This window comes from Apostichopus japonicus, chromosome 15 (assembly GCF_037975245.1).
Source record: "Apostichopus japonicus isolate 1M-3 chromosome 15, ASM3797524v1, whole genome shotgun sequence".
Lineage (NCBI taxonomy): Eukaryota > Metazoa > Echinodermata > Holothuroidea > Aspidochirotida > Stichopodidae > Apostichopus > Apostichopus japonicus.
This window is the reverse complement of record NC_092575.1, coordinates 2,673,879-2,701,278: the sequence shown is the minus strand read 5'-3', so window position 1 is coordinate 2,701,278 and position 27,400 is coordinate 2,673,879. Positions and strand designations below refer to the sequence as shown.

At 37.7% G+C, this 27,400-nt stretch overlaps 3 protein-coding genes and 2 pseudogenes across 5 annotated transcripts in view; 3 read left to right on the top strand and 2 right to left on the bottom strand.

Moving 5' to 3' along the window:
* Window positions 1-4,314: 4,314 nt before the first annotated feature.
* LOC139980568 (uncharacterized) lies at window positions 4,315-10,255 on the bottom strand. Its single transcript, XM_071992304.1, has 4 exons — window positions 10,222-10,255; window positions 6,626-6,733; window positions 6,076-6,180; window positions 4,315-4,554 (listed from the first exon to the last, which is right to left on the bottom strand). Exons 1-4 carry the CDS (start codon window positions 10,238-10,240, stop codon window positions 4,472-4,474), a joined length of 315 nt encoding a protein of 104 aa, XP_071848405.1. The 5' UTR covers window positions 10,241-10,255; the 3' UTR covers window positions 4,315-4,471.
* LOC139981706 (U2 spliceosomal RNA) lies at window positions 7,889-8,104 on the top strand (annotated as a pseudogene).
* LOC139981714 (U2 spliceosomal RNA) lies at window positions 9,107-9,201 on the top strand (annotated as a pseudogene).
* A 5,708-nt stretch (window positions 10,256-15,963) lies between the features above and the next one.
* Window positions 15,964-20,357, bottom strand: LOC139980567 (uncharacterized). 3 transcript variants are annotated; one of them, XM_071992301.1, is made up of 6 exons: window positions 20,286-20,357; window positions 19,467-19,557; window positions 19,040-19,159; window positions 18,328-18,483; window positions 17,652-17,723; window positions 15,964-16,905 (listed from the first exon to the last, which is right to left on the bottom strand). In XM_071992301.1, the coding sequence occupies exons 2-6, from the start codon at window positions 19,473-19,475 to the stop codon at window positions 16,825-16,827; spliced, it is 438 nt and encodes a 145-aa protein (XP_071848402.1). In that variant the 5' UTR covers window positions 19,476-19,557; window positions 20,286-20,357; the 3' UTR covers window positions 15,964-16,824. The 3 variants fall into 3 exon arrangements, with proteins under 3 accessions (XP_071848402.1, XP_071848403.1, XP_071848404.1); XM_071992302.1 differs by having other exon boundaries at window positions 19,467-19,578; window positions 20,286-20,319; XM_071992303.1 differs by lacking the exon at window positions 19,467-19,557 and having other exon boundaries at window positions 20,286-20,346.
* Window positions 20,358-20,362: 5 nt separating this feature from the next.
* LOC139980559 (vacuolar protein sorting-associated protein 53 homolog) overlaps window positions 20,363-27,400 on the top strand; it is a 27,082-nt gene continuing 20,044 nt past the window's right edge. The window contains exons 1-7 of the mRNA XM_071992285.1: window positions 20,363-20,515; window positions 21,738-21,818; window positions 22,543-22,659; window positions 23,172-23,258; window positions 23,589-23,704; window positions 24,956-25,075; window positions 26,268-26,346. Coding sequence (XP_071848386.1) covers window positions 20,417-20,515; window positions 21,738-21,818; window positions 22,543-22,659; window positions 23,172-23,258; window positions 23,589-23,704; window positions 24,956-25,075; window positions 26,268-26,346 — 699 coding nt within the window. The 5' untranslated portion in view covers window positions 20,363-20,416. The remainder of the gene's footprint in view (window positions 20,516-21,737; window positions 21,819-22,542; window positions 22,660-23,171; window positions 23,259-23,588; window positions 23,705-24,955; window positions 25,076-26,267; window positions 26,347-27,400) is intronic.

Sequence of the window (27,400 nt, the reverse complement as noted above, 5' to 3'; positions counted from 1 at the left end):
ATACCTTTTCGTCCTTTGTAGAAAAAGTTTTTGGTTGAGTATGGATTTTTAACACTACAAATCACATCTGGGGGTCACCTGGGTGTTGGGGCGGGGCATGATTTTATTTTGGGAGGGCACGTGCCCTCCCAGGCCACCCCTTGGCGACGCCACTGTCCAGGACAACATCTCGTCACACAAGTAGTTACGTAATTTGCATATTTTGATATTATAGCCTCGGCTCCTTCCGTTGTTAAATCCCTTGTTCCCAAACTTATCTGAAGCTGCCGAGCCCTCTCCTGGTTCTCCACAGAATGGACCTATTCTCTTCTTCTCTTCACAGATTTATCCCAGTTACGTATCGTATATTGTTAAAACTGCTGATGGCAGTTTAAAGAGAGCGTTGTTTCTCTGTACTCCGCTGCCACTATCGGAATCTGTTAGAACTGAGTTAATTAAAAGTTTAGATAGATAAATAGAAAGAAAACTTTATTGTCCATTTCAGAAAAACAAAAACGGAAACTATTTCACGTCGACAGTAAACAAAGTAAAACATTAGTGAACACAAACAAAACCATACAATAAACAAACTATTAGTGAACAACTACGAGAATAAAGCTAAAATAAGCAGAACTAGAACAGTAACAGAAGCAGCACAGAGAGCTGCAAGTGACAGATCACACACTGTGGCTAAATCGCTTTGCACGCGAGTTAAACAAGTGTCTTGCCTCAGGTAAGAAAGAATTGCGGAACCTGGACGTTTTTAGTATGGGGCACCTGTAATCGTATCCCGGATCTGTTGAACATGATAATACTATGAAAAGGGTGTGTGTGATCTTCTTTGTATAACTTAGTTTCTTCATCACACTCTCTTCATATATGGATGAGAGTGACGGAAGGCTTGAGCCAATGCAGCGTTCAGCTAACTTCCGAACACGTTCCAGCTCTGCCCTGTACTTCTTTGGCAGTATAGCTAACTTCCGAACACGTTCCAGCTCTGCCCTGTACTTCTTCGGCATACTGCCAAAGAAACATTTAATACTAGACGTTATGACACTTTGGATGATTGACTTTAATGATCGTCTTTCATCGTCAATCTAACAGTCGTTGAATAAGTTTGTCTGTATTCATTTACCATTAAGTTAGAGTAGAGGAAGACTTTTGACCAGAACTTCCACATAAACAAACTAAATTGTGTATTATTGGAGTATAGTTCAAATAGCTACACCCTTAACAATGAACCCGCATATCAACTTGAACGGTTAGACACTAGCTCTAGCATTCTTTCTAACCCTGTGAAATTCCTTTCCTTTCTTTATATATAGACTGTAACAAAACATGACCGTTGTTCAGGGTCATATAAAGCCAAGTTTGGATTCCTTTAGACTGGCAGGGAGAGGGGAAGGAGAGGGGTGCATAGGACCATGTCTATCAGCAGGTAGAAAGATGTGTATTGCTACTTACATTATAGTGGTGTTTGCCTCTGTAGATCTTTCTTTCAGTAAAATAGACTACGATGGTTTCCTATATTTAATTCAGTGGAATTTGGTACATGGAATCTAGTGTATAGGGATAAAGTTGAAATCTATCTGACATTGTCATTATCAGCCTTGGGGGGGGGGGGGGTGGCGTTTATTAAATGTATCCTTCGTGCAAATTGAATTGTCTTAAGGTTAGAGTTATATATGTAGTAGTTATCTTAAGTGTATATGAGTTTCATTTGGACCCCATCTTGTCGATAGGCCTTTCTTCCACACAGCTCCAAGACTGTACATCAGTTTGTTCAAAGTCTGGTAGATTTTTGTTTCATCCTTTCTTCATTCACGGCAGTATACATTCGTTGATCATCCGGAGAGCTTTTCGGAAGCTTTTATGTCCGTTGCAATCGCTTTTCTGACAAATAAGAGGGATATTCCTGGTGAAGAATTACTTGGTGTTTGCCGATCAAAAGGAACAGCTGATTCTAAGGAATGTGCATTCAGTTACTATTACTTTGCCACAATATGTGTTTCTGTATTGGAAAGTTATTACATAGGTAAAGTAAATTGAAAAATTCTGATAAATTTTACTATTTTAGTCATACCTTTAATGACCTTTAATCACATGACCTTTGACCTCGGTTACCACGGCAACCACTTATTTTGATAGTACTGGACATTCCCATTATAACTTAAGAAAACTAACTTTGACCTTTGGTTCCGAGGGCCCTTACCCACACACGGACACGTTTCCCCCCTCCCTCATTCATGGAGGTACCCCACCATGGGTGACCCCCCGAAAGTAGCTACTCAGGAAAATTAACCACTGTTGCTATGGTAACTGACACAGCTGTACATTGCCTAACTGGCGACTGGGAGCGATGAGATAATTATGGCAAGTCTTCAGTACTTTAAAAATAGAAAACAGATTTTACCTTCTTTTTTCTCCCTCAGTTTATTGAAGAAGAAGAAGTAATTATTTTAATGTAAAAGCTTTCATACAGAGGAAGAAATTACAAGCAAAGAAATATTCAAACTTATGGCGAAGTTTAAAGGCATTGAAGACTCGCCCCAAACCATGTGTGGTCATCTGAAAACGTTAACTCTCTGTTGCTTGCAAGTGACGTTTGTTCGTGTCGCTACTAAATGCAGACAGTAATGAAACGTGATACATTAATGATTATCTTAAGCTGGACCTGATATGTCCATCGCTGTATCGTTTGTATACTGTGCTGTGGGTATTGACCGCAGCATGTACTGACTGTAAACTAGTGTCTAAATACCGACGGTAGCTGTGTGAGAATTTTCTGGGATCGATGGTGGTGTTTAACACTTCTGTTACACCTCATTCGAAACTAGGTCAAATTACCGGCATTAGACGTTTCTTTTTGCGCGAGTCTTCACACCCTTTAAGTGCTCTAAATAAAATTAGGAAACGAATTTTACCGTCTAAGAAAACAAACGGAATTTGATGTTTTAGAAAAGGGAAAAAATGAAACATGCATTTTCTTTGGGACAAAACAAAGATTCATTGTTTAAGAAAGTCGAAATAATTGTCTCAAATAAGAGTACTTTGTTTAAAGTATAGATACATCAGAATATGAGAACACTTAATATTGGTATTACATAACCTTCACAATCTCAGTCGGTAATAGTAATCTCACATGGAGACAATAGACAGAGTACTACTAAAGGAATATACATAAATTTCAGTTTTGGTAAACTACACCCCAAAAATAACTCGGAGTTACCAGGAAATGGTTAACTACAAGCCTTAGATTCTAGTTCCTCTTTTATAGCAAATTTGATTTCCATCTGAACTAGCTCTGAACAGGACTTCTACAAAAGCGGAAAATCTAATAGCGACAAAGAAAATAATGAACTGGGGTAAAAAGAGTATGTTTGTGATGCATTGTGCTTAAATAACAAGCCTTTAATTTGATTATCTTTGATATGGCAGCCCGGTGGACTTTTTTAATCCCAGGGTAAATTTAAGATTATATATGGAACCAATTTGCAGGACAATATTCTACACGTCGATTGACTAGATTATTTGAGAAGGTATTTGGGACCCACTCCTTCAAGCCAGGGGAGGACTGGGTCTTAAAACCGGCCAGGGCATTTTCCACCTAGACCGGCCCATTATTCATTGAATTGCTACTTACATAGCGATCGCCGTCTTGGGGAAGGGGTCTAAGGGGAGGGGTGTCCCCCTCGCCATTGAGATTTTTTTGAAGTTTAGGAATGCCTAGATGCGAAATGGCGCTATATATCTCAATTTTGTAGGTTACAATAATCCTTTAGAAATGACCCCCAAAAAGAATTTTCCAGTCTGCCACTGCTTCAAGCTACTATACCCTCGCTTCAGATGAAAATAATAATTGTTTCCCTCTTTTGAAAAATGCAACTACCCCATCGTCTCTTTCTGCTCTTGCCAAGGAAATGACACGTTTGATAAGTTTGTAAAAAGATGACTCTTACATAAAAATAAAGTAAAACAGAAATGAAAGAACAAACGTATGAATAAAAAGAATGTGCAACATGGATGCATATTCACTTTCATCAAATATCTCCCCTCCATCTCCCCTACACTCACCTCCCTCAACTCCCCTCCCCCTTCCCTCCCCTCATAAAAATAAAATAAAACAGAAATGAAAGAACAAACGTATAAATAAAAAGGATGTGACACATGGATGCGTTTTCAATGTCATCAAATATCTCCTCTTCCCCTCCCTCCCCCCAACTCCCCTCCCCTCCGTCCCCTCCCGTCCCCTCCCTCCCTCTCCTCCCTCCCCTCAACTCCCCTCCCCTCAACTCCCTCCCTCCCGTCCCCTCCCCTCCCTCCCTCCTTCCACCTCATAGGCCAATATAAGAGAAAGGAAATAAACCTCTTACGAAAGCGCAAAATATTCTGTACCCTTAACATTCTGTAACATAACACCCAATACACGGAAACATGATAAGGCATCTATTAGTATGACTTATTTTCTCCATCATCAGAAATATCTTATGAGTCAACTCTCGTCAGTAGGGTGGGTGAGAGGGAAACCTTTGTCCGTGGTCCGGTATGGTCGATCCAATTGGTTTGATCCCACAACTGCATGTGAAGAAAAGTAGACAGTATTTTGGGTGTATAATGTTCTTAGTCTTGGGCAGGGTTCGCAGGTTTCTTCCGGGGGTGGAAAAAACCGCGGAATAAACCACGGTTTTTTCCACTCGGAAGAAATAGGTTTCTTCCAGTTTCTTCCGGACAAAATGGAAGAAACTTATTTTTTGGGGAAAAACTGTTGATAAAGTTTCATAACAACCTGCAATGATTTCTAACTATGTAATAAATGGACAAGAAGCACTATAGTGTCATCTAGGTAGTCTATATCTAGGATTGGAGCACATGACCTGCCTCCAGCATATACTGTACACAATATAGCACTAGGCTACTAGCATCGGACAATTCAGGGAACAACTATGGGCAAGCAATATTTTGCAGACCAGAATGGTCCTGATTATAGCCCAGTTCTTAGTTAAAAACTAGTTTCTGAGTGGAGGGGCAAGTGTTCCCTGGAAACTAGTGTAGGCCTACTACAATGCACACTCAGTACTACGATGACATTGACCACTATGACCATATTTTGTGGAGATTAAACTCAAAACATGAGGGTTACAGATTCGACTGGAAGTTGTAGTGTGAAATGAGGGCTGGCTCGTGGCCAGCTGTTTAATGGTGGATGTTTGTTCTTTTTGCTGTTGGGATGACAAGTCCTCCTGTTAACTACAAGTTGTAATTTAGGGAGTTGCAGAAATTAAACACATTGCCTAAATGTAACAGATATTGTTCGGCTATTTTCTTAGTGTTCATTAAGTGCATGGGCCAATCCAGGTTAATCATTCATACAGTATGGCCAGTTATGCAATTCTGGTTGATGGGGGGATCGCAAGATGATAAGTAGTCCTTCAATATTGTGATTTATAAGCAAACATCTTTTGGTGTAGAAAAACAACCCGAATTATAATTAAAACAAAAATATCATATTTTGATGGTTTCAATGGTATGCATTTCAGTCAGATGGTGGAAAGCTATTTGTCTCTTTATCATGTATGTGGGCTGTGCTGCATATATGCCAATTTTCACAGTTTCTTCCAGTTTATTCCGGTTTCTTCCAGTTTCTTCGGGAAGAAACTGGAAGAAACCTGGAAGAAACAGGTTTCTTCCAGTTTCTTCCACGTCCCCGGAAGAAATAGGTTTCTTCCGGAAGAAACCGAACCCTGGTCTTGGGGAATTCATACGTGAAATAACGTTTATTCATTTAGAAATACAGATATTGAACTTGACAATTCCGTCTATAACTTCTCGACAACAATAATCATATTCCTCATATTATTTGACCACAAAAGCAAACATAATCATCCAACGGTAATCTGCATAGTGCATCTCAAAATTGTTACTTCTTTCCAAATTTGGTTATCTTCGCTTTTCCTTGGTATAACTGTACAGATTGGGTAAAGGGGAGACTGAGTATGGTGGTATAAGGTACAAAGGGTAACTTCGTAATATAGTAACAGAATAAATCTTCCTTTAGATGACAATGGTAATGAAATTAACACTTTAAGTTAAACATACTTATGTTTCCTCTGTAGTCAATATTCTCGTCGGTAGGGTGGGTGACAGGAAATCCCTTCTCAGTTTTCCACTTTTGTTGATTCATCACGGGGCCTGATATGTAATCTGTGATTATGAATGGCCATAAAATGTCTGCAAATTATTTCCCTTTTAATTTAACAATTTTACTATTGTTAAGTACACAAGAAAATTCAACCTATCCCGTTCTTTGTTGTTGTTTTGTTTAGGATGTAAGCACGCGTCCGATTAATGTTTTCATCTAGAACGAAACAAAAGCAACGAATGAGACACTTTTGTTTTGGTTTGAATGTTAAATTCGCTCGATCCCTGCAAATAGGCCAACATTTTGGAAGGTATTGCTCTGTGGTTAGATTTTTAATTCAACGGTGTGATTACATCGTTAACGGTTGATCAGTTTTCGCCAGAATAAGATTGATGTACATACTCGTGCAGGTCCCGAGACATGACAGCATTAAGTCTTAGTATAATACCCAGTTTTTCATGTTTCGGCAAGTTTGAAGCTGAAATTAACACTTTAAGTTAAACATACTTATGTTTCCATTGAAGTCAACATTCACGTCGGTAGGGTGGGTGACGGGAAATCCCTTCTCAGTTCTCCGTTTGTGTGAATCCACCACGGGGCCTGATGTGTAATGATCTGTGATTATAAATGGTCATAAAATATCTAGAATATTTCACTTTGAAAGCAATTTTACTTCTATTGAAAAGTACACGGGGCCTATATATATATATATATGTATATATATATATATAAATATGTGTGTGTGTGTGTGTGTGTATATAGGCCTATATATTTAGGCCATAAAAATATATATGTAGTATATATATATATATATATATATGTAGTATATATATATATATATATATATATGTGTGTGTGGGTGTGTGTGTATGTAATCATCGCCTTTACCGAAGCTCTGAGATAATATCCGCATTAAAATCATGTATTGTAGTACTAACTTTAGAACCACCACAAACACAGAAAGACACGCAATATACAATGGGCATAAAATAAAATTAACGAAGAAGTAGAGCCAAATAACTTGATCCAGTATCCAACTAGAGTGTGCCAAATCAGCAATACCGGGGAAAGAGAAGGTGGAGACGAGATACTTTATTAAGAAAAGTCACCCAGGGAAGAACCTTGTCACTAAATACCAACAACGAACCGACTGATCCGTCCGGGACAATCCCAATCCCCTTGCATCGAGACTGTGACTGTGTGATCATCGTCAGGTGTTGCATGGATCCCTTAGAAGGGAACATAATGCTACACATGATCTAAGCTAAAAGGCCGATGGAGACGAAAACCGTGAATCTTTGTAATAAGTATTAAAATAATCACTGGTATGCAGACGCTTGACGTGGGTGCTGCAAGGGTTTAAAACTATAGGACCTATATAAAGCAGGAACAATAATGAGTAAAATGAAACGATTTGTCAATTTCTCGCATCGCATTACATGTTTACGTCATTTATCTTTTCGGCACAAGTTTTCGTTTCCTTATCACCGCAATCATTACATTGATATCTTTCTCCTTCAAGTGTATACCGTAAACAGAGTAGACATAAACACATAAATATATACGGCTGTGGAATATACACACATCCCAACGCATGCGCCCGCAATAGTTGTTATATTAATATTCACATTAAGCAAATCAAGCGTACTGTCTTCAACACGTTACAAAGTTTGACAATACACTACATATAGTTGTAAATTCCCTATCGTAGCAACCCCTTTAAGTTTACAGCATGCAGTGTTCAGGAAACAGTTGTTATCCAATATGCATATCGCTTCTCGTCCTTTTGGGTAAGATCATGTGTAGTATTTGTTCCTTTAGGGAATGGTGATACACACCTGACGATGATCACAGTCACAGACCCGATGCAAGGGGACTGGTTTGAGAGCGCAGTTTGGTAGTTTGGTTTTCGTGCCCAGGTCCTTTCCTGTATATATTTATATATGGGCCTATATATAGGCTTATATATAGGCCTATATATATATATATATATATATATATATGTGTGTGTGTGGGTGTATGTAATCATCGCCTTTACCGAAGCTCTGAGATAATATCCGCATTAAAATCATGTATTGTAGTACTAACTTTAGAACCACCACAAACACAGAAAGACACGCAATATACAATGGGCATAAAATAAAATTAACGAAGAAGTAGAGCCAAATAACTTGATCCAGTATCCAACTAGAGTGTGCCAAATCAGCAATACCGGGGAAAGAGAAGGTGCAGACGAGATACTTTATTAAGAAAAGTCACCCAGGGAAGAACCTTGTCACTAAATACCAACAACGAACCGACTGATCCGTCCGGGACAATCCCAATCCCCTTGCATCGAGACTGTGACTGTGTGATCATCGTCAGGTGTTGCATGGATCCCTTAGAAGGGAACATAATGCACACATGATCTAAGCTAAAAGGCCGATGGAGACGAAAACCGTGAATCTTTGTAATAAGTATTAAAATAATCACTGGTATGCAGACGCTTGACGTGGGTGCTGCAAGGGTTTAAAACTATAGGACCTATATAAAGCAGGAACAATAATGAGTAAAATGAAACGATTTGTCAATTTCTCGCATCGCATTACATGTTTACGTCATTTATCTTTTCGGCACAAGTTTTCGTTTCCTTATCACCGCAATCATTACATTGATATCTTTCTCCTTCAAGTGTATACCGTAAACAGAGTAGACATAAACACATAAATATATACGGCTGTGGAATATACACACATCCCAACGCATGCGCCCGCAATAGTTGTTATATTAATATTCACATTAAGCAAATCAAGCGTACTGTCTTCAACACGTTACAAAGTTTGACAATACACTACATATAGTTGTAAATTCCCTATCGTAGCAACCCCTTTAAGTTTACAGCATGAAACGGTTGTTTTCATATCCGGTGTCGGATCGGGTGTCGTTTGGTAGTTTGGTTTTCGTGCCCAGGTTCTTTCCTGGGTGACTTTTTCTTAAAAAGTATCCGGTGTCGCTTCTCGGCCTTTTGGCTAAGATCATGTGTAGTATCTGTTCCTCTAGGGAATGGTGATACACACCTGACGATGATCACACAGTCACAGTCCCGATGCAAGGGGACTGGGGCTGAGAGCGGATCAGTCGTTTGGTAGTTTGGTTTTCGTGCCCAGGTTCTTTCCTGGGTGACTTTTTCTTAAAAAGTATCCGGTGTCGTCCTGTGTAGATGATCACACAGTCACAGTCCCGATGCAAGGGGACTGGGGCTGAGAGCGGATCAGTCGTTTGGTAGTTTGGTTTTCGTGCCCAGGTTCTTTCCTGGGTGACTTTTTCTTAAAAAGTATCGTCCTGTGTAGTATCTGTTCCCTTAGGGAATGGTGATACACACCTGACGATGATCACACAGTCACAGTCCCGATCCAAGGGGACTGGGGCTGAGAGCGGATCAGTCGTTTGGTAGTTTGGTTTTCGTGCCCAGGTTCTTTCCTGGGTGACTTTTTCTTAAAAAGTATCATAAATCGCACTCGGCTTAATGGCTAAGATCATGTGTAGTATCTGTTCCCTTCGGGAATGGTGATGCACACCTGACGATGATCACACAGTCACAGTACCGATGTAAGGGGACTGGGGCTGAAAGCGGACCAGTCGTTTGGTAGTTTGGTTTTCGTGCCCAGGTTCTTTCCTGGGTGAATTTTCTTAAAAAGTACCGACCCCAGCTTGAGGACATACCTACGTAGACACCTGCTTGCTCAGATGGAATGAAGTGAACAATTAAACATTTTGCAGAAAAATGTTGAATTGACGAGATACGATAAGTTGTCAATTCAACATTTTGCAGAAAATTAAAACTTAATTTGTGATTGTTCCTATATGAGGTGTTTAATGTAGTGAATATTAATTAATTAATTACAAATATTAAACTGAATTACCAGTACAACGGTGTTGTGTTGCAGTATACAGGCATATAGCCTACTTGGTATCCAACGCAAGATAACTGTAGGCTTAAATAAATCTGAAATAGTCTGCAACCGAATTGTGTAGACCTTCGGCTTTAGCCTAAATGTACATTTTTACTTTTATTTAGCTCTAAATCATAATTAATGCACACATGAACCAAGAAATAAACATACCTATTCCGTAGCATGACATCTTCCTATACCGTTTCTATAACCATGGAAAAATAAACTGTTTATAGCTCCATGCTATAACGTGTAATGGTTTGGGTATTCAACATCATCAACAACTGCAAAATTGTGGGAGGGGCTTGCGGGAGGGATTATTCTATTATTAGTTCTTTGTTAAGGGGTTCTTAATTAAAGGGAAACTAATTCTTATAAAAAAATTGCAATAGCATTTCTCTTTCGCCACCATTTTCCATGTATACATTTTTTTTTAATATATTCCCCTTTTAATTCTTTTTGTCAGCGTTGTTGTCATATGTACTTTATAAGCATATTTGTATCTTATTTGTATCTTATTTGTATCTTATTTGCGTATACACATCACTCCATCAACGCCCCCCCCCCCCTCAAGGAAACAATGCATACTAGCACTGCAGTATCTAATGTGCAAATTGGGAAACAAGGAAAAAGACAAAATGAGGTGAAATCATTATAAAGTCCAAGTCCCTGCACACGCGATCGATACATGCATGAAAGCAAATGAAATATGTGAAAATACTGAAAGAAAAGTAAGTTTCTATGTGTTTTTCAATGGTTAAACTGATATTATTATGATCATTATTATTGTAACGACTTTGCCAATAATTCTAACCAATTTAGAAGGGTTATAAGACGGCAAATGATTGTATGTTATAGGCATGCGATGTAATAACCGGTGCATGCCTATATGATATGCACATTAACGTGTTGAACGCGCGCGAAGCGCTCGAAAAATTTTGGTAATATTTTTCGGGCAAGTCGTTACAGCCCCCCAAATCAAATTGGGCTCCTACGCCTGTGGTAGTAAACATTTAAAACTTCCCGAAATATTTTATTCGACGTGGGTTTCGCTTTGTAAACTCTTTTTTATTTAGAAATTTTTATGTAGAAAAAGGGCACATTTTTAATCTGAGAAAAAGTGGGGGGGGGGCACGTGCCCCCTGTGCCCCCCCGGTTCCGCCGCCCTTGATTTTCATCAACAACAACTCACCGTTACATAGGATTTTGCTCTGCCTGGTGTTTGATATCCATAATCGCGTCGATTTGTAAAGAACTATTCGAAAGATGTGACCTAAAGTGAGTATATATGCTAACAAACACAAACAACAATCTCTAGCTTTGAGATGTATTCGCCTCCTCACTTTTTTTCATGAAAAATAAATTCGTAGTGTGGTGAATCCATCCATGCTACGTATGCCACAAGACGTGTATATTTGTTCCATCACAACCTTTGGTCCAGATTCCATGTGTTCTTCTGTCCCACATAGAGAAAGTTAGTTGTATTATAAATAAATTGTATATTATAATATGATCTTACAATGAAAAGAGAGCCTTCTTCGATGTTATCCTGTTTATATCGATCAACTGGACACTGCAAGAGCGATTGATTGATTCATTTATTTGATAAATCCAAAACAAAAAATCCTTCAACAGAGGCAGCCATGGTCAGATAATTGGTCCATTGAAAAAGACCTTTGGTGGGTTTTAAGGTTGAAGAATGTGGCAGGAAGGTGGTTAGAGGACTGAAAAACACCAACAAATCTTCCGGCGGTCTGAAACACTATTTAACGAAGGACACATAATACTCTGGAATTCAGTTTTGTTCAGTTAAGTCAAGTCAAGTTTCTGAGATAGATAGCCTAACAATCTACTGTCATGGAGGATCAAAAATTGTTGGGATCCGATATGATGAACAGACAATCGATTTCTGTCGTGTCAGCGGCATCGTTGAGCCTAAAAGACTTGAATAATCTGTGAGCCTATACATCTCACGGTTTGTCCAGCTACAATATTCCAACTTGATATTGTCGATGACCTAATATTTTGTTTTCAATCCCTTTTTACGCAAGCTATACAGTTAAAATATAAATTGTGTTTTCGACTACGGTGAATCCCTCCGGATCGATGTCCTCAAATTTTCAAATTTCACCACGAAGTCTAAACAACACCATCATAAGGCCTACAATATCTTCTTTTTTTAATAAAATTTTGCCTTAATCGCGACAGACTAATGCACTGATCCTGAAGATACAAAGCAAAATATAATAAATCCACTTGATAATGTACAAATAAGAAGAAAATAGTCGAATAACGGTTTAGTATTAGAAAAGGTTGTACTGCGATGTATGTAGGCTATATACTATAGAATATATAGGCAAGAGCGGTTATGTATTGAATCTGTATAGAAACTTATACATGGTGCACTATATACAAGGACTCATCGTATTATGAACGGTAGCTTATATTGATATTTTATACATATTCATCATAAACGGAAATGAACCATCCTTCCTATACAGTTGGTCGTCATACAGTATAAACAGACGATCGCCATTTTCCAGGCCTCGAATACTTGAATAATATGCGTGACTGAGTCAAGAACTTCATGGCAAGCCGTTTTGAAGATAAATTAAGATAATTCAGATTTCATAACTACATGATATTTAAATGCAGTAATATATCATTTTAAAACAAAACTATAGAGAAATTCCTAGAGTTGTCTGGCTGAATAGTGAAACAAAGTATAGCACAAAATGATCGATACCGGTTGGCGAAGAGTTTATTTTAATTCTGTACAGTATTTTCGTGTAAAAAGATTGCTATATGCAAGAAAATATTTCATGACCATTATAGTTAAAACCACAACAAGGCTATATTATTAATAACTGAGTACTCAAGTGATCCATTATTACTCTCAAAGTCAATCGAAGATCCAGGTTTTTAGTTGAAATTTTACTGTCAAGCAGTTCGAGATAAAAACGTCAATATTCGAGATATTGAACTAAAACGTCAATAGTTTGAGATTAACATGAAAATTTCTACATAAAGCTTCAAATTTGGAAATATAACGGCGCAATGATTACTTTTTTTTTAAATAAAATGTCTTAATTTTCAGATGAAACTGCAATTTATAATAGAACAATTGATTCAATTTTGATATTTCTTTTTAATGATCATGCATTATACACATATTAACCAAAACTGTACGACGATTATGTGCGGCCGAACTGGCAACCAGAATATGCTCAATATACAAATTACTTCAAAACTATCGGTGGTCCTGACCATCATTCAGGAGAAAATGAGTTTAACAGCTGATGTAACACTTGGTATAGAACATGGTCAAAACATCCCATAGTTTATGTACTCGGACTTGTTAAAACTATTGACGCTCTCAAAAATGATTATCGAAGAAGTGCTTTACAAAGGTATCATGATTTACCGATCTTAAATCAGGGGCGTCAGAGCCGGTACGGCAGGTCCGGCGAACGCCGGACCAATATTTACGGCGCATTACGCTAGGGCCAACCATGGTGGCGCATAGCTTAGTTTGACCTACCAAACGTCCCCCGATAATTATGATAGATGGCCACACTCTGATCTGCCGTACCAATCCCAAATAGCTTCCGACGTCCCTGTAAATGACAACATTTTCATTATTTTCGTCAGTTATCGTATCACAGTTCTCAGTGGCCGTGTTCAAAGGAGGAGGATGGGATGGGACGAGGTTTTGTTCGGCACTCATACGGGGAAGATTAAGACAACTTACCAGAGGTCCCCATTCGATTTTACCCAATGGATTCATTAACGCAATCATGCGTTTATAGCTACTTCTTTATCCCGGATTTATAGTCTTAATATGCCTCAGAAACAACATTTGCTAATATTTTTTACATTTTTTGTGTTAAGTGGGGGGGGGGGGGGGGGTGGGGGCCTCCGACGTGGAAGTCGGAGTCAATGACCGCAGGGCATATCACCCATCCTTAAGCTTAACCCTCTGGTCCTTCCATAAAGGTTCAGATCACTACCTACTTGATTATTCGGGGAAAATTTGAATCCCCACACGCACATCTTTGCTTCCTTTCCTACCTACCGTAACCGACATCCTGGGCCGTCCCCATTTCCCCATGAATCTTCTGTCTCACCCCCCTCCCCCGTCTCCCTCCAATTTGGAAACGCCACCGACTAGGACAGTTACCTACTTTTCCGAAACTATTCCCCAAGAAGTTATATGTGTAGACTATATTCAGGACGATAATGGCAACTCGAAAATTATCAAATATAAGACATAAATGGGAGCTGTGAATGTTACTTTTCTATATTCTGTCAGCCTATTTCGTCAAAATAAAATAAAACTGTTAGCAAACTGCTTATCCACTAGAGAGCCTGTCAGGGCCGTCTTAAGAGATCACTGGGCCCTGGGCCCGGCAATGAAGCGGGGCCCCTCAATCAAGTGAGTTCGAAAAAAAGTTGCGTGAAAAATCGACATCCTTGACAAACGCTCAAGCATAGACATGCCTGCATTTACCACCCCTCCCTATGTCGCGCATAAAGCATAAAACTTTATCTGAATAACATATGTGATACTCAGATTCGAATATTTAATGTCAAACTCTCAAGTGTTTCACCAACTCTCGTCACAAGTTGTCAAGTATCGAATTCAATCAGGCATAATGGCCTATTCAATAAGTTTTCCTCCCAGATTAAGATATGGGGTTACTACGATTGCGGGGCCCCTGACATCGCGGGGCCCTGGGGCCATGCGTTAAGACGGCCCTGGAGCCTGTGTAGGAGAATGTGTAAAAGTAAGTTGGTCTGACATTTCGATCCTAGCAGGATCTTCTTCAAAGGCTAAATGACAAGTAACAGTAAGAGAAGGGACAAAGCCTAGTTTGTCGTCAGACAAAAGCTCTTCAAGTGGTTCTAAGATGGGAGCTATTGCAATGGTTTAAAGAATTTATAGCAGAGCTAATATAAGCACGTCATCTTGATAATCAACATTTAAGTTGTAAGGTACCATCCACAAATTATGATGAAAAGAAGATTTTATCCCCATAATTGTTACTTTGCAAATTAATGTACTCGTGAATGATGTTTTCATTATTTGAAGTCCAGATAGATATAGACCTAGAAATTTTATTTCAAAGAGCTGGAAGAAGAAAAAAAAAACAACAGACAAACAAAACACAACAACACAAAGAAAGAAACAAAACAAAACAAGGGATATTCAATGATCGCTACGATTATTTCATCAACATTATGAAGAATGTAAACTAATATTTACAGATTATTAAAACGAAATAAGTTACAAGAAATGGACATTCGTTCAAAGGTGATATTGAAGTACAAGTATAGTTTCAGCATTATCTGTAGGTCATGTGAATGGGCCGGGTACCAACAATGATTTCATTTCATTAATACAGTGGCAAGTTTCATGACACATAGAAACAACTGAAGGTTGTACAATAAAGTCTGAACTATGTAGGGATCACCCACCACCTACTATCATAAGGCATGGACGGCTCAATTGGTCAAGCACAGGGTTTGTAACCCCTGTAATATATATATATATATATATATATATATATATATATATATATATATATGTATATATATATATGTATATGTATATATATATATGTATATATATATATATATACTGTATATATATATATATATATGTATATATATATATATATATACTGTATGTATATATATATATATATATATATATATATGTATATATATGTATATATACTGTATATATATATATATATATATATACTGTATATATATATATATATATATATATATATATATGTGTATATATATATATATATATATATATATATATATATGTGTATATATATATATATATATATATATATATATATATATATATATATATATATATATATATATATACTGCATCCTACTTCATCTCACATGCTCTCCACTTTCACATAATAGTCACTGCTCCTCTGCAGAGATAATCTTCATATTATCTGATACTAATTCAGCCTAGCTGCAGGGGGTTTAGTGCAGCATCGACTCAGCGAGGCTGCATCCTACTTCATCACACATGCTCTCCACTTTCACACAATAGTCACTGCTCCTCTGCAGGGATAATCTTTAAATTGTCTGATACTAATTCAGCATAGCTGCATGGGGTTTAGTGCAGCATCGACTCAGCGAGGCTGCATCCTACTTTATCTCACATGTTCTCCACTTTCACATAATAGGCACTGCTCCTCTGCAGAGATAATCTTTAGTTTGTCTGATACTTATTCAACCTGGCTGCAGCGGGTTTAATGCAGCTTCGATGCAGCGAGGCTGCATCCTACTTCATCTCACATGCTCTCCACTTTCACATAATAGGCACTGCCCCTCTGCAGAGATAATCTTTAGTTTGTCTGATACTAATTCGGCCTAGCTGCAGGGGATTTAGCAGTTGCTGCAGCATTCCTTTTTTTCAAAGACAAAGTGTCAACATAGAAGCTGTTTTTTTAAAATTTTCTCCGGCATTCTATCATTGCCTTCTTCATGAACTTGATTATTCCCTACAGCTCTTCCAGTTCATCTATCTGCCGGCGGTTTTACGTTTTTAATCCGAACGTTCGGCGTATCTTTGGTCATCAATATTGCACGATGGATTCTTGTTTTTGTAGTGAAAGGAAAACTCTGGCTAGTCATCAGCTCATTGACTTATAGCAGACAAGTTGAAAAAACTTCCATGTTTGTTTTAAATATTTTCGATAACATTGCACATGTACGTTAATCTCTGGATGGTTCTCAGTGAAGTTGCATCTTAAAGCAGAGACAATCGATTGTTTCACATTCTGGTGGTTGGCAAGCACAATCACATCCAGCACACTGCACAAAGAGGGAGGGAGAGAGAGAGAATAAATAACAAACCATGACCACAGTCCAATACTAGGTGTCTATTATTTCTAAGATACCAAATACAAATTTGAAATAATAGAGACGATTGCCCATAACGGGATTTACCCAAGTATCCCCTCAGAATGTATAACGCTTGTAATCCATTCACTGAGCTATACAAATCTACCGTTGGTGGACCCAATTGGCCAATGTTTCCCAGTAGACGGGGGGAGGGGGGGTGGAGCAGGAAAGGGTATTGAATAGGAATTCAGTTACATCGGGGAATCATTTATCCAGAGTCCCATAGCCAAAACAATATATGCAACATATGCAATGATGATGATGATGATGATGATGATGATGATGATGATGATGATGATGATGATGGTGATGGTGATGGTGATGGTGATGGTGATGGTGATGGTGATGGTGATGGTGATGATGATGATGATGATGATGATGATGATGATGATGATGATGATGATGATGATGATGATGATGATGATGATGATGATGATGATGATGATGATGATGATGATGATGATGATGATGATGATGATGATGATGATGATGATGATGATGATGATGATGATGATGATGATGATGATGATGATGATGAAATAAAATTTAAACAAAACAAATTTAAGAATAAAACATCAAGTAGAGAGTAACAAATATAACAAATCCAGGAAGTATCTCTTGAAATAGGAAAGAAATTAAAAAGTAAAATAACTCACTTCACAGCCAGATTGTGGACCACAGAGTGACGTACAGACTTGGCAAGTCACACACTTCTCTACAGTACAAATCTGCAAAATAAAAAATTAAGATATATCACAGATATATTGAAAGATATGGTCCACGCAAATTGCAAAACTAGTGTGGAGTTGTCATTTCCAATAGCATTAAATAAAGAGCAAGAGAAATAACTGATCAATGAAGAACTTGTCTATGAACTTTTAACTTTACTTTTAAAAGGTGAAATGTGCAAAGTCAATTTTTTTTCCCCCAACATTCTCATTTTGAGATTATGCAGAGAGGGTCTAGTTTCGCTGGAAGCATTAGAGTGTTTGTGTGATTTGCTTGGGCCACATGTTCCCCTGCCTCCTTAAAGTTTTTGCTTTCCTCCCCCTTCCCCCTCTCCCCAACATCCTGGCACCCCTTTCCCCATTTGAGCCCTCTTCCATCCCATCTCCTTCTTATTGTGTTTCTAAAGCCTACATGTCACTTTTGAAACTCACAAAATAATAACAACAACCAAAAATATAACAACTGAACAAAAGTCGAAGCCTATAATCATGGAACTCTTTTTTCATATGATTTTCAAATAAAATAGATAATGAAAAAAATTGTTAACTTATGAAGACTAATATCATAAGAAGCATCTTAAGAAAACTGGCATAAATAGTTTACATTTTTAGAGTTCCCACAGACAGAATTCAAGCAGGTTTTAATGTTTGGGTAAGAACAGCAGTTGCAAAACTCTGCGAGAGAAATCCAGCAAGTGCAACACTGAAGGCTTCCGTCTTCTTTACCACAAGGTGCACACTGAACGCAAACTCCTCTTGTCTGGAAGGGAGAAGAAAAGCTTAAAAGAGTCAAGCAAACCTAAAACTTCATCAGACATTGTTCTGTTTAAGCAACTTCCAATCCTGTATCAAAGAGGTGCTGGACTTGGGGTCCATCGGGCAGGCATGGGGTGAGAGGTGGGGTACCAGAGGACTGGCTAGGCAATGTCTGATTTGATGACATCATGGGACCATTCACCAAGTTCTTTACTTAACATTACTTCAGAATGTAGCCATCTGAAGAAATAATTGTTTGGACTTCACAGAGATACTGTGACTTCACATAACATGTATGAACAGGGAAAAATTTAGTATTAAAATTTTGTGTAGCTGTTTTGAAGGTTCCAAATTTGTTCTCCTATAGAATAGTATGGCTCCTGTGTACAAAAGTGCTATGCATCCTTGCACTTGTTCAGCAATTTACCCATTTTCTCATAGCATTTTTGAGATGCGACACTGGATAGATTATTCCCTGATGTCTGACACAATTTAGTAAAGTTTCATTCTTTCTTCACAATTAAAAAAAATCAACTAGGTAAAAATTTAGTACAGCTTACCACAAGAAACTGTCGAATTACAAGAAGTATTCCCAGCACAATCATGTAACCTCCAATGGCGATTACCAAGATGATGGGTGTGGCCAGGGGCTCATTAGGAGGAGACTGGGAGGGAACAGCCTGCAATAGCAGAAAAAGACAACATAAAGAATAAAAAAGATGGCATTTTCATTTGGGAGAGCTCTATCGTCTCATAATTTTGTCCCCATTTTATATTCAATATAATATTTGAGTATTAATATTTCATAAAAGAACTCCTCGTAACATGTTGTATGAGGAAGTTATAAAGTTTGGAGCATAACAAGTTTTTTCACTGATCTGGATTTTAATTTATCAAGCTAATTAATATTGACAAAATATTAATTCTTCATAAACAATAATTTGAAGGCTAGGGGGGAGGGGGGAAGAATAAATCTATGGAACTCACATCTGACATTTTCTAGACTGGTTCGTTGGTCACCAATCACATCATCTACTGTCTTCATTAGCTTATAGTTAGAACTAAGATAGTCTGTAGTCTGTTGATGAAAAGATGTAGGCTGTTCAATAAAAGAGGTCAAGATTCAATGTTATATATTCAATGTCAAAGTAATATATATGAAATAAAGTGTTCTAAATGTTGAACTATCTCATCTACTCTATCTCTTTTACTAGATCCTGACGTGACCGTTCTCCCTCCCATCCCACAAAACAAAAATGAACAAAACGTAGGGTGTGGGAGGTAATATAGTAAGGCTTTCACTGTGATAATGACACTAAATACCATCTATTGCATAGCTAAAGTGAAGCAAAAACCTGGGGGTGTTATTCCAGGGTTCCTTAAATTTTAGCAAGCACATTTCTAACAAGGTGAACAAAGCAAACAGCATGCTGGGTTTGATAAATAGATCTTTTCAAGCTTTAGATGCTACTTTATTTATTATCATATACAAGCACTTGTGAGGCTACATGTGGAATATTGTAATGTTATTTGGTTCCCACATCTAAGTAAGAAAGGACATAAACAGTAAATTGAGAGTGTTCAACAATTTCGCGCAACTAGGTCTAACGGTAAGGCTAATTAGAGATTTCTCCTTTGGAATCATGTCATGTAAGATGTACCAAACTGTCTGACTCAAAGAAAGCATACCCTACACTTACCTGGATTACCAAAGGAAGTCAAATAGTAAGATAAACAGCCTGAAGTTTTACTTTCTAACATTAACATTAGAGGAAAGTTTTGTGAATAAAATGAAATAATGCCTACCATTAATTTCCAGATATGGCACGAAAATGTTTCACGTAGTTACCAAGGGCCTGGGTATGTGAATCAAGTAATGATATTATTTCGAGGGCAGCAGACAGAAATTCAGTTGTAATTGTTTGAGCAAAGATAAAATGGCTGCGCCCGAAGAAGATGAAGTCGAACCGGTGGACGAAGATTATAACAATGCCCTGTTCACATTTCCACCAGAAGTTCAGGAGGCGATTGATCAAGTACGATTCTAGTAGTCTTGAATCTAATTGATTTTTCTTTTTAAAACGACTAGTCCTATGTAGCGGTGAAACTATGGTCTACATTACGGACACAGACTCCTAGGGTATAACTAGTATAACCTAGGCCTAGGCTCATGCAGACCGAGCCAATGTTGTTAGGCCTGTACTTTCATATGGAGATAGTACAGGCTGGATGTAGCCTACGTTACTCTAATTTCCTTTACCAACAGGTTAATTTAAGGCTCTGAAAACTCTTATTTAAATTACTGAAGGTCAAAGTCATGCATAGGCTAGCGGTTTAAAGCTAGCACAGAAGTCATTTTCATCACCTAGTTACAGTGCCACTACAGAAATCGGTACAATTATAGAATACAGGGCCATTCATTAACTCTTCCCAGCATCCGGATGCGCGGATGCGCGGTGTGTCTGTACATGTCCGTACACGTATGTCGCCCTCTAAAATTCCATCACGTATTTCATTTTGACTCCGCATCCGCGCATCCGCGCATCCACCCGGGAGTACTAGGAATGGACTTAAATAATTTTCGAAAGTTTCCCCATATACCATCACGTATTTCATTTTGACTCCCTCTAATTTCCATCACGTATTTCATTTTATCACGTATTTCATTTTGACTCCGCATCCGCGCATCCACCCCGGGAGTACTAGGAATTGACTTAAATAATTTTCGAAAAAGTTTCGACATATACCATCACGTATTTCCAATACTGAAAGTTCCGAATGTACGAAGATATTCCACATCAATAGTGTGTCGTTCTTAAAAGGCATCCGTACATGTGTGACGCCCTCTAAAATTCCACCACAGAAGTACTAGCAAAAGACTTAGGAAATTTTTGACTCCGCATCCACGCATCCGCGCATCCACTCAAAAAGAAAGAACTGGGACTTTGACATTTTTTACTCACATACGTACTGGGGTGAGACTGAGCATCCGCGCATCCGGATGCTCAGATAGTATCATCGAGTGGCCCTGTATTCTATAATTACTCCCAGAAATCAGTTCACCATAGGGATTTCAGGATCAACAGTCTGTATACTAAGATTGAATAGATAACCATTCTTTGCATAAATACTGTATGTCAAATTGCATATATGTATAGGATCTTAGGAAAGAGCAAATCATGAATCTTTTGAATAACTTAATTACATGCTATATATTTAGTTCTTGATTCTTTGTTATTTATTTTGTTTATACCACAGGTCCTTCCATCAACAGATCCACTAGATAAGCCAGATTTTAATGCTGTGGAGTTTATAAATAACCTATTTCCAACTGAGCAGGTAAAGTTTGAATATCATCATTCATTTTGTTGACATATTTCATCAAATAGAAAGTTCTGTTTTTCCAACCTGAGGTATACACTCCTGAGCTTGTAAGGCAGGACTCTAGGGGGTGCAAAACTATCTATAGGCATCAACGACAAATTTGACCCTTGGCCAAAAGTGTTCATCATAGCTGGTAAATGGGGAGCAAAATTTGAATCACTTAAGGGGTGCAAGAAGTGGAAAAGGTGAAGAAAAAGTGAATCAGAATAAGAGTGAAAAAGCCAGTGCAGTAGGCTTATGTGCAGATGGAACAGTAAAGCCAATACTTTTTTTCTTCAAATGGTGAAAATTTCTTCATGATTTAGCCCAATTGACATTATGAAAGACCCCCCATAAAATTGTCACTTGTATCAATTCATCACAGGTTGCTCGTAACGTGAAAGTTATCGTTTGCATCCCTCTGGCTGAGAGTATAAAATTTTCCATCAAGAATTGAATGACGCACAGTACCTTTAGAGCAACTTTTGAACACATTTAATGATGCTATAGGGTATCAAGTATCCTACAATAATTTCTTGATCTATGTTATGTTGGCCAAGGACATCCAAAAAAACGGAGAAAAAAGTTAGTTAACACGATCGCCAAGTTTCTTATCGTTTGTAACTTTGTGTATCGATTAGAACGTGCTATTTGAACGAATAATTGTCATGAATTTGTCTCCCCCCCTATTAACTTGCAGTCTTTAGCAAATATTGATGAAGTCATCAATCGCATGAGGACCAAGATACACCGTCTAGACGATGATATTCGTAATGTGGTCAGAGGTCAAACTAACGCAGGTCAAGATGGAAGAGAGGTTGGTAGTTGTTTGAAACTTTTGTGACATTTAACATTCAAGAAAATGTGTCATAAGTTTGATGTCATAGGTTCACATTAACGAACAAGACTTTTTTCTGTCTTTATTGTTCGAACATCGTTTGAACTTGGACTGGGTAAGTTCTAGCTTTCACTATGTACAGGGCCTGGAAAGTGTATATAATACCAATTAACCAATGAATGGGTTCCATCTTGTCATAAATTTGAGTATTTCCAGGTTCGCTTATATTGAATCCTGTTCTTTTCTTCTTTCATTAGCGTTTTAGAAAGAAGAGCTGTCAAAAATGTGAACGTTTTACAGCAAAATGCTTGAGAAGTGTTATTTTTTTTTACTTCAGTGGAACACCTCAATCATACTTGAAACCACTGCTTCAATCAACCTCAAATCAAATATTTAGAAATAATATCATTAGTGAACCGTTCTAAGAACGGCTTCAATACTAGTTGTTGTTTTTCTGATTATGTTTTCTTTGTTTCTATTGTCTGTCGTAGGCTTTGGTGGAAGCTCAGAGAGCAATCCAGGAACTTTTCAAGAGGATCAAAGATATTAAAGAGAAAGCTGAAAAATCAGAACAAATGGTAAAGTATTTTTCTTTCAAGTTTTATTTTCAATATTCTCTTGAACTCTATCAACATTGAGAAATGTCATCTTCCAAAGTGGAAAAGAAATACCCCCCCCCCAAAAAAAAAAAATCCAATGAGAGAACTAACAATTGTTCTATGGGATCGTGCAAAGAAATAAAATATAGAAAGAAAGTAAATTCAGTTGCTTGCTTGTTTTCATCCCATCATCTCTGCTGAGAAGAAGGAAAAAAGAAAAGAAACTTCTCAACTTTAATTTCCTGCCTTCGGCGTAAGTTCATATTTCAGAAAGTTCAGTTTTGTTCAGTTCCTTTTTCCCGTTTTCAGGTGAAGGAGATAACTAGAGATATTAAGCAGCTGGATCATGCTAAGAGGCATTTGACTGCCTCCATCACTACGCTAAATCATCTCCATATGTTGGTAGGAGGAGTTGATGCCCTAGAGTAAGTCTTGGTTTTTTAAATTTATAAAATATATTTACTTAAATATTTGAAGCGATAATCAAATCTGGTGGCTGGCAACGTAACCATTACCTAAGAGAGGGAGAAAAGCAACATATTCCACACTTGTAGTTGAAAACCCCTTCTCAAATATCTTGTTCCTAACTCAAGATTTGGGTCAATTGAATGTGACCTATTATTGACGGGCTAAAGATTATCCGTTTTATGTTAACATGCTTCTTGATTCATCAGTGAAATGTGATACATTTGGAAAGTTGGGTTAAAGCTGTCAACATTATCTGTATTTTGAAGTTTAATTAAAATCTTTTGTTTCTTTTGTAGAAATAATAATTTCCTCTCTGGCTAAGTGATTTATTTATGATTTATTTAGACAACAAAGACATTTCTTCAACTCATTTGCTACGATGACATGTTTTTGTTCTGTTGTTACCAGATGCATTTTACAGATAATGAAAAAAAAAAAAAAAATTGTAATGCAAATACTAGGAGGACAAGGGCTTGATCGAAAGATGTAGATGAATTTCCTGCAAAGTTTTTTTTCAAAGCAATCAACTGCAGTTTGTGGAATTATCCCTTTAAAAGCAGGACTCTGGGCCTTACTCAGCCTGAAGCAATGAAAGAATACAATTTACCTCGGTAGAAATGAGAATTGTCTCCTCTAAATCCTGTGATAGAAATTTGGCAAGATATGTGAATACGTGAAGCAAATTCATTTCATTAAAATAGTTTGCTGCTCTAAAAATTGGTCAGCAGTTCAAATTTCTTAATAATAATAATATATGAATAATGCAGAAAACTGCCCAAAGTCATTGAATATGAGGAATCAAGCTCTTTAAATCTGCTTTAACGGGGGCCTTATTGTTTAACTTTGTAAAATTGTTAAAATTGACCAAATTTTGACAAACTAGATTGCATTATTGCAAAACAAATATTAGGTTTGTTCCACACCAATCTGCTTCTCAACATATCCCAAACTTGTGTTTGGTTGATAGCAGATTAGACTGATGGAATAAACAGCTCTGTTTAATACTTGTATAACGATCCTACGAGGTGAGTGAATACTGAGGTAAAGTATGCATATAATTTGCATACCAAATTTATGTTAATTTACTTTACTTTTAACATTTTGAAATGATTAATTAGCTCCACCAATGACAAGTCACATTCTTCTGTTATAATTCTTATTTACTGATCCCACCCCGTTCCCCCCTCTTTCTCTTTCGAAAAAAAAAGGAGTCTCACAAGAAGAAGACAATATGGGGAAGTTGCCAACCTGTTGCAGGGCGTGGTCAATGTCTTGGAACACTTTCAAAAGTACATGAGCATTCCCCAAATTAGACAGCTGGCCGACAAGTAAGTGCAGTCACTTTAGTTTAATATTTAAAGAATATTTAATGAGTTGCAAGCGTTCTTCTTTGAAGTGTCACTTATTGGCAGAATTTTCTAGTCTTGAAACTGTTATATACATTCAAGCCCCCCCCCCCCCCAACAATAAAAAGAAGCATTTGGGTACAAACAATCCCCTTTTCATGATATTTACCTTTAAAATGTACTAACGCTCTGGAGTGCTCCTTTAAAGGCTAAACTGATTTTCAGGCTGCCCCTCAGTGCAGATCTTATTGTGTTGATGTTCATCCATGGTTTTCATAAAATCTCTCAACTCAACCGAAACATGTTCTTTTAACTTTGTATGTATATAATAGAGCACCCTTGGAATGATGCTCAACACCATTTAACCTCGACAAATCTGTAACATTATACACACGTCCAATGAATCAATCAATAATCTTGTGTCTTTCATTGAGTTTTGTGCTGCATCTGAAGAGCTGTGCTAATGTTGTTTGTACTAGACTTCATAGTCCAGTCACTTTATTAAACTGAAATGCCTTTGCTGTCTAAAGTTTCAAATTAAATGTGTTATAGAAATACAGCCTGGATAGATAGAAGTGGTTGTTAGCGATCTACAAGAAAGTATCAAAATCAAAATAACGAATTGATATAAATTCTTGTGTTTTGAACAATACCAATCTACGGTAAGGTTCTTCACCAGTTAAAGGGTGTGAAGATTCGCACACAAAGAAATGTCTCATGCCGGTAATCTGACCTAGTTTCAAATGAGGTGTAACAGAAGTGTTAGACACCACCATCGATCCCAGAAAATACACACACAGCTTGCTACCGTCGGTAATTAGACAATAGTGTACAGTCAATACATACTGTACAGCTACGGTCAATACCCACAACACAGTGTATATAGCAGCGATGGACATCTTGGTCTAGATAAAAGATAACAAGGTATCACGTTTCATTACTGTCTGCATTTTGTAGCGACAAGAAGAAAACTTCACTTCCAAGCAACAGAAAGTTAACTTTTTCAGAGCACGGCATGCGGTTTGGGGCGAGTTCTCAATGCCTTTAAGCAGTTGAGCAGTAAAAGATGGGAAACACCTCGTCATTGGTGAGTTTTATATCTACTCACGTGAGCAGTATTTTCTCTGTGTGTGTATTTCACGTTTTGGTATTTTTGTTGTCTTTTCTTGTTTAGGGTTAAGAAGATTCAGAGTGAGCTCGGTACACAAATTATCGCCGACTTTGAGGAATCTTTCTCGAACCAAGGAAGCCGTGTATGTTATAATTTTCTGTTTTTCTAACTTGATGCTTAATTGAAAAAAGGAGGAAAGCGAGTAATTGCACCCGAACTCTTCTTCCAAAATGGTTGTAAACATCTGAAAGAACTAAATGAACAAGCTTTCTCAATGCTTTTGTTGAAAATAATTGTAAATTATCTGCAAGAGCAGTAAATCAGGACATTGATAGTGTAAGATTCATCTCAAAGTAATTCTTTCAAGTGCCTCATTAACTGTCACAGTATTTATGAAGGTAGGTAGTACATTAATTAACACTGGATGATTATTCATAGTATGTAAATATTAGTGAATTTAACGTGAATATTCATAGCATATGTATGAAGTTCCACTAGAAACGTACGTTTGCAAGACGTTTGCAAGCCGGCACTCTCCTTAACGGACATGTATGCAAACAGGAAGGCACTAACCTATAGGAACGGCACATGTTAACATCCTCATACATCCTCAGATACCAGCACATGCATGTTACTGCACTTGTTGCCAGGCACAGCATACACAGTATTGTGTGCTGGAATAGCTGGCCACTTAATTTACTGGATCCGAAATTCAATCTGAAATGTAGGTCTACATGGGTTGGGGATTTTGAAAATGAGCCGAGCAAGACTAAAAAAGCTGCCTAAGACGATTCCACTACTTCTGCAAGTTAGGTCCTAACATTTTAGGCTTAATAAGGCCTAGCTACAGTAGGCCTAGGCCCCTACACTGCAGTACACACTTCTGGCTTCATGCCTTCCTATCACCAGTTGCCTTGGGACATTCGACGTTTCTGGGCTCAAACATGATACGTAAAAGCAATTAGATTTATATCTCTGCCAAATTTGGTAAATTAGTCATGTCAGGGTACTGGTAACAGCTAAATGCTTGAGCAGCTTGACTTGTATCAACAATACGTCATGAATGACATGTGATTTCTTCATTCATTTCTAGGTGGTTAGTGCCATGTAATAACAAACATGTCTAATCGCTACTAAGCTTGCTGAAAACGTATGAACTGGGTGTGAAGTTCACCTTATTATCACAGGCATAAATA

Bases quoted from the DNA above. Each gene is read 5' to 3' on its own strand.
- LOC139980568 (XM_071992304.1), bottom strand. The intron at 6,181-6,625 runs GTATGTTTAACT...TCATAATCACAG, and splicing joins TGACTTCAATGGAAACATAA to ATTACATATCAGGCCCCGTG. The intron at 4,555-6,075 runs GTATGTTTAACT...CTTCACATGCAG, and splicing joins TGACTACAGAGGAAACATAA to TTGTGGGATCAAACCAATTG.
- LOC139980567 (XM_071992301.1), bottom strand. The intron at 18,484-19,039 runs GTAAGCTGTACT...TCTCCCTTCCAG, and splicing joins TAATTCGACAGTTTCTTGTG to ACAAGAGGAGTTTGCGTTCA. The intron at 17,724-18,327 runs GTAAACTATTTA...TTTATTTTGCAG, and splicing joins TCTGTGGGAACTCTAAAAAT to ATTTGTACTGTAGAGAAGTG.